Here is a 7,096-nt window from a genome sequence, read left to right on the forward strand (position 1 = left end):
TGATTTCAGTTTATCAGGGTGCTGCAGCATCCCAACTTCCTGCACACTATGGTGAGAGTGAGAAGAGACAAAGTAGAGGTTGAGATTTTCTCTGGTTGGGAATGAGACAGTAGATGGCAATATTGCATTAGAAATGTGTGTGGGTGTGTTTGTGTGTGTGTAAGTGTGTGTGTGTTGTGAGAGAGCGAGAGAGAGAGAGAGATTGTTAAAACACTGTATATATATAATATGACATTTGTAATGTCTTTATTGTTTTGAAACTTCTGTATGTGTAATGTTTACTGTTAATTTTTATTGTTTATTTCACTCTATATATTCACTTTATATATTATCTACCTCACTTGCTTTGGCAATGTTAACACATGTTCCCCATGCCAATAAGGCCCTTGAATTGAATTGAATTGAATTTAATTTAATTTAATTGAGAGAGAGAGAGAGAGAGACATCTTTCCCTCAGATTACACAGATCCACAAAGAATTTGAAAACTAACCCAATTTTCATAAACTCCCATATCTACTGGGTGAAATTCCACAGTGTGCCATCACAGCAGCAAGATTTGTGACCTGTTGCCACGAGAAAAGGGCAACCAGTGAAGAACAAACACCATTGTAAATTCAACCCATATTTATGCTTATTTATTTCCCTTGTGTACTTTAACCATTTGTACATTGTTAAAACACTGTATATTATGTATGTTTTGAAGCTTCTGTATGTGTAATGTTTACTGTTCATTTTTATTGTTTTTTATTGTTTATTTCACTTTATATATTATCTACCTCACTTGCTCTGGCAATGTTAACACATGTTTCCTATGCCAATAAAGCCCCTTGACTTGAATTGAATTGAATTGAATTGAGAGAGAGAGAGAGAGAGAGAGAGAGAGAGAGAGAGAGAGAGAGAGAGAGAGAGAGAGAGAGAGATGTCAAATCCCGAAGGCATGCCCTGTGATCACACACACACACACACACACACACACACACACACACACACACACACACACACGCACGCACACACATACGCACACACATACACGCACACACATACACGCATACACACACACCCTGGTTAAGTGGTTGTGCGCATTAGGCGGGGTACAACATGGCTGGGTTGAGGACCATCGATGGATGATGATGAGCGACCGTGCACGCACTGTGTATGGGGGTGTTGCCCCACCTCTTCACCAGACACGCCCGCTTCCCTTCCAGCTGAGTTCACTCGTGTTCGGTTACCTTCAAAAGTGTTTCCTTTGGGGAGGAGAGACAACAGCTCACTCCAGGAGCAGCGAACGGACAGGATCAACGAACGGATCTATGGCCTAGCGTCTCCTCACGGGCTCCTTTCATCTGAGAACTGAGAGAGGTTTTTGAAGACAATAAAGCAACAGTAGGTTAGAGGAAGAAAGAACTTGATTGGTTGATGCTTGTTTCTCTTCTCTAAAATGTTGGCTCTTTTTTGAAGTTACGTTTACTGATTTCTGGGAGCACCCACCCCATCGCGTTCACCTGATGGTCCTGGAGGACTTTTCTTCTTCACAAGAGTTGTTGACGCACAACCCACTAACCCCTGGACGTTGACAGCACCCTTTCCAGACCCTCATCGCGTTCATAGTTCTCTCTCTCTCTCGTTTCTGAGTGAAAACTACAAAAATAAGTGAGAAACACCGCGCCACTTGCGCACCGAACATCTCTCTTTAGTCTGCGTGATCAGAAGCCACGGGGAAGGAATAAAAAGGAAGCGAGAGAGACAGGGAGCGAGAGGCACATATTGTGACGGGAGGAGGAAACGTGTGTTTTGATGTTTGGGATCCAGGAGAACATCCAGAGGAGCGGGAGTGTTATGAAAGAAGAGCCCTTGTTGACCGGGATGAACGCCGTGCGGAGCTGGATGCATGGCGCCGGGCTGCTGGACGCAAACACAGCCGCCCAGAGGTAAGCCCGAGGTGGCTAGCCAGTCAACACTGGCCCCGGGGAATGGAGAAGATATATATTGGAGGTTTTTATCCCAGACCCGTTGTCTGAGACGTACCACATGTGTTTTGGGACAGCATTGCGCTCCCAATGGACGGTTGGTTTCCTTTTCTAGGCATATAGCCTAATATTGACTTGGGGGATTTGACTGTAGCTTGCAGGCTTCATGTCTGTGATTGAAGCTAGGCTAAGGCATAGCTTACTCAATGTTTTTGATTCTGTTCATTGTAACTTATTCAGGTAGCCTGTTAGCTAGTAGCCTATCAAATCAATCAAAATAAACACTATAGCCAAAGGATTTAAACATGTCAGACACAGGCCTAATTTTACAGCCTAGTTATTATTTCTAATGACACGTCAATAATTATAAGTAATAAAACAATAATATAATCATTACTTTCGAGACACGTTGACTATTACAGTCCGTCAACAATTAGTATTATTTATTTTTATTTGACCTTTATTTAACTAGGCAACTAGGCAAAAGGTCCCCACATCTAGCATTGGCTATTCATATAGCGACCAAATCCCAACTATTCATATAACGACCAAATCCCAACTATTCATATAGCGACCAAATCCCAACTATTCATATAGCGACCAAATCCCAACTATTCATATAGCGACCAAATCCCAACTATTCATATAGCGACCAAATCCCAACTATTCATATAGCGACCAAATCCCAACTATTCATATAGCGACCAAATCCCAACTATACATATAGCGACCAAATCCCAACTATCCATATAGGGTAAGGCTATACTTTGACAATTTGTAAATCATCTTTGTTTGGCCCATAACTCTTTTCAGACATGTGCAAATGACCTAGTTGAATTATGACATTTCAGCCTGAATTTATTTTCAAATTTGTTTAAAATGTAAAATGAAAGTCAAGATATATTGACAATTTCGGGGCCAGAATTTTAGTGTTTTACTATTTTACTTCGAATTGTTGAAATCATATGTGTAATTCAGTGGCATCCGTGTGAAAGTTGTGGTAATGGGTCTTGGTGCTGCTTGTATCCGCAGCGGAGTGGCTCTAGCCCGGGCACATTTCGAGAAACAACCGCCCTCCAACCTTCGCAAGTCCAACTTCTTCCACTTCGTGCTGGCTCTGTACGACAGACAAGGGCAGCCGGTGGAGATAGAGAGAACCAGCTTCGTTGGATTTGTTGAAAAGGATAAAGTGAGTTTTCACAAAACATTATGAAAGCCATAACCCTATCAGCAGCCTATATATATTGATTTGACAGCAGCAGTTCCTTTACATGCATGAGGCTCATGAATATTGCTTAATTTATTGCTACAATTAAAAATACAAATGTTGTCTTACAATACTTTTAATAGATATATAATTTTAATAGATATGGGTTTGAGTTGTTTTTATATTAGCTTGGACTACATGGAAGGAACCATCTGTTTTATTCGATACTTTGTGTATTTATTATTCATATCTTTGACCCACAACCCGCCGCTTAAAGCCCCTGTCCGCGTCGATCATTTGCTCATATTCCAGCGTTCTAACGATAAATTGTATCATCATTTATTGCTATTGACAATATTACAGCACTACACGTCTGTAATTGTCACCAGAAAACTCTTTAGACATGCAATTTTCTTTCAGTAGGATATTGTTCCAGTATTAAAATCGAATATTTTTTGTTAAACACAAATATAATTTATTAGTAGGGTATATACGCCGGCGTTCTGTTGCCTAACTAGTCATATCACTTTTATATGGCTCTAAGGCACTGAATTCATTACCGTGAGTTATATTTATCGTGGAACACATTTGGAAAATTATTTACATATATATTTTTTTAAGTTGTCATATCGTTTCTGATATTGATATCGAAATATATATTTGGTACATTTAAAGACAGCCTTTTGTAAATCTGTGTGTGTAGTGGGTTTTGTTCTTTGTGACCTGACTGAGTGTGTGTGTTGGCAGGAAACGTCAGGGGAAAAGACCAACAATGGGATACAGTACAGGCTACTGCTCCTATACAGCAATGGTACGGTCAGCACACACACAAACACACAGATTTATTACATACCAATCCCCCAGGGAATTCCAACCGCAATAAAATTCATTTGAATTAAATATATGGGATAAAAAATTACAGTAATTGCAAATGTGTTATTTACATACGAAAATAACATTGATTGTTATTATTATAAAAAATATTAACTTAATGGAAGCATTACTATTAGCCTATTAATATACACTACTGTTCAAAAGTTTGGGGTCACTTAGAAATGTCCTTGTTTTCCATGAAAACATACATGAAATGAGTTGCAAAATGAATAGGAAATATAGTCAAGACATTGACAAGGTTATAAATAATCATTTTTAATTTAAATAATAATTGTGTCCTTCAAACTTTTCTTTCGATAAAAATAATCCTCAATTTGCAACAATTACATCCTTGCAGAGCTTTGGCATTCTAGTTGTCAATTTGTTTAGGTAATCTGAAGAGATTTCACCCCATTCTTCCTGAAGCACCTCCCACAAATTGGATTGGTTTGATGGGCACTTCTTACGGTCAAGCTGGTCCACAACAGCTCAATAGGGTTGAGATCAGGAGACTGTGCTGACCACTCCATTATAGACAGAATACCAGCTGACTGTTCTTCCCTAAATAGTTTTTGCATAGTTTGGAGCTGTGCTTTAGGTCACTGTCCTGTTGTAGGAGGAAATTGGCACCAATTAAGCGCCGTCCAGAGGGTATGGTGTTGCAAAATGAAGTGATAGCCTTCCTTCTTCAAGATCCCTTTTACCCTGTACAAATCTTTCACTTTACCACCACCAAAGCACCGATTCCACCACCTCTGTACACCTATGTAGATATTCCATAAAAAATCTGCCGTGTTCAGCTACAATAGTCATTTACAACATTAACAATGTCTACACTGTATTTCTGATCAATTTGATGTTATTTTAATGGACAAAAAAAATGCTTTTCTTACAAAACAAGGAGATTTCAAAGTGACCCTAAACTTTTGACTTTAGTGTATATCTTTTTTTTTACATAAACTTTTTGTAGAGCATGCCACAGACTTATGTGCTCTACAAAAAATGGGCAGTCTTCTATACCTATTAACAATACCAAATTCAGAATATTGTATTTTAATTGAATCTGAAAGCAAAATGACCATTAGGCCCATGAATACTAATAGCATACATACAGGCTAACTATCTTTGTATGTTTCTCTATGTATCTCTTTAACATCTCTCTTTACTGTATATATCTCTCTTTACTGTATATATCTCTCTTTACTGTATATCTCTCTCTCTTTAGTGTATATATCTCTCTTTACTGAATATCTCTCTTTACTGAATATATCTCTCTTTACTGTATATCTCTCTCTCTTTAGTGTATATATCTCTCTTTACTGAATATATCTCTCTTTACTGTATATCTCTCTCTCTTTACTGTATATATCTCGCTTTACTGTATATATCTCTCTTTACTGTATATCTCTCTCTCTTTAGTGTATATATCTCTCTTTACTGAATATCTCTCTTTACTGAATATATCTCTCTTTACTGTATATATCTCTCTCTTTAGTGTATATATCTCTCTTTACTGAATATCTCTCTCTCTACTGTATATATATATTATATATCTTTACTGTATATCTCTCTCTCTTTACTGTCATTCTCTCTTTACTGTATCTCTCTTTACTGTATCTCTCTCTCTTTACTGTATATATCTTTACTGTATATCTCTTTACTGTATATATCTCTCTTTACTGTATATCTCTCTCTTTACTGTATATATCTCGCTTTACTGTATATATCTCTCTTTACTGTATATCTCTCTCTCTTTACTGTATCTCTCTTTACTGTATATCTCTCTCTTTACTGTATCTCTCTTTCTTTACTGTATCTCTCTTTACTGTATATCTCTCTCTTTACTGTATCTCTCTTTACTGTATATCTCCCTCTTTACTGTATCTCTCTTTCTTTACTGTATCTCTCTTTACTGTATATCTCTCTCTTTACTGTATATCTCTCTCTCTTTACTGTATCTCTCTTTCTTTACTGTATCTCTCTTTACTGTATATCTCTCTCTCTTTACTATATATATCTCTCTCTAAACTGTCATTCTCTCTCTCTTTACTGTATCTCTCTCTCTTTACTGTATATCTCTCTCTCTTTACTATATATCTCTCTCTAAACTGTCATTCTCTCTCTCTTTACTGTATATCTCTCTCTCTTTACTGTCTATCTCTCTCTCTCTCTACTGTATCTTCCTCTCTCTTTACTGTCATTATCTCTCTCTTTACTGTATCTCTCTCTCTCTTTACTGTATATCTCTCTCTCTTTATTGTATATATTTTCTTTTTTACTGTATATATCTCTCTCGCTCTTTACTGTCATTCTCTCTTTACTGTCATTATCTCTCTCTTTAATGTATCTCTCTCTCTTTACTGTATATCTCTCTAAACTGTCATTATCTCTCTCTTTACTGTATCTCTCTCTCTAAACTGTCATTCTCTCTCTCTTTACTGTATCTCTCTCTTTACTGTATATATCTCTCTTTACCGTCATTATCTCTCTTTACTGTATATCTCTCTCTCTCTTTACTGTATCTCTCTCTCTTTACTGTATATCTCTCTCTTTACTGTCATCATCTCTCTCTTTACTGTATATCTCTCTCTTTATTGTATATATTTTCCTTTTTACTGTATATCTATCTCTCTTTACTGTATATCTCTCTCTCTTTACTGTATATCTCTCTCTCTCTAAACTGTCATTCTCTCTCTTCACTGTATACAGTGGGGGGAAAAAGTATTTAGTCAGCCACCAATTGTGCAAGTTCTCCCACTTAAAAAGATGAGAGAGGCCTGTAATTTTCATCATAGGTACACTTCAACTATGACAGACAAAATGAAAAAAAAAATCCAGAAAATCACATTGTAGGATTTTTAATGAATTTATTAGCAAATTATGGTGGAAAATAAGTATTTGGTTAATAACAAAAGTTTATCTCAATACTTTGTTATATACCCTTTGTTGGCAATGACAGAGGTCAAACGTTTTCTGTAAGTCTTCACAAGGTTTTCACACACTGTTGCTGGTATTTTGGCCCATTCCTCCATGCAGATCTCCTCTAGA

The 7,096-nt window shown here is 37.1% G+C and overlaps 1 protein-coding gene across 1 annotated transcript in view; it reads left to right on the top strand.

The window, feature by feature from the left end:
- The first annotated feature begins 1,161 nt into the window (after window positions 1–1,161).
- The window catches only part of LOC116352883 (transcription factor COE1-A-like), an 8,864-nt gene continuing 2,929 nt past the window's right edge, over window positions 1,162–7,096 (top strand). Inside the window, exons 1-3 of the mRNA XM_031797260.1 lie at window positions 1,162–1,929; window positions 3,001–3,157; window positions 3,923–3,986. Coding sequence (XP_031653120.1) covers window positions 1,796–1,929; window positions 3,001–3,157; window positions 3,923–3,986 — 355 coding nt within the window. The 5' untranslated portion in view covers window positions 1,162–1,795. The remainder of the gene's footprint in view (window positions 1,930–3,000; window positions 3,158–3,922; window positions 3,987–7,096) is intronic.

The sequence above is a fragment of the Oncorhynchus kisutch genome, linkage group LG19 (genome assembly GCF_002021735.2).
Source record: "Oncorhynchus kisutch isolate 150728-3 linkage group LG19, Okis_V2, whole genome shotgun sequence".
NCBI lineage: Eukaryota > Metazoa > Chordata > Actinopteri > Salmoniformes > Salmonidae > Oncorhynchus > Oncorhynchus kisutch.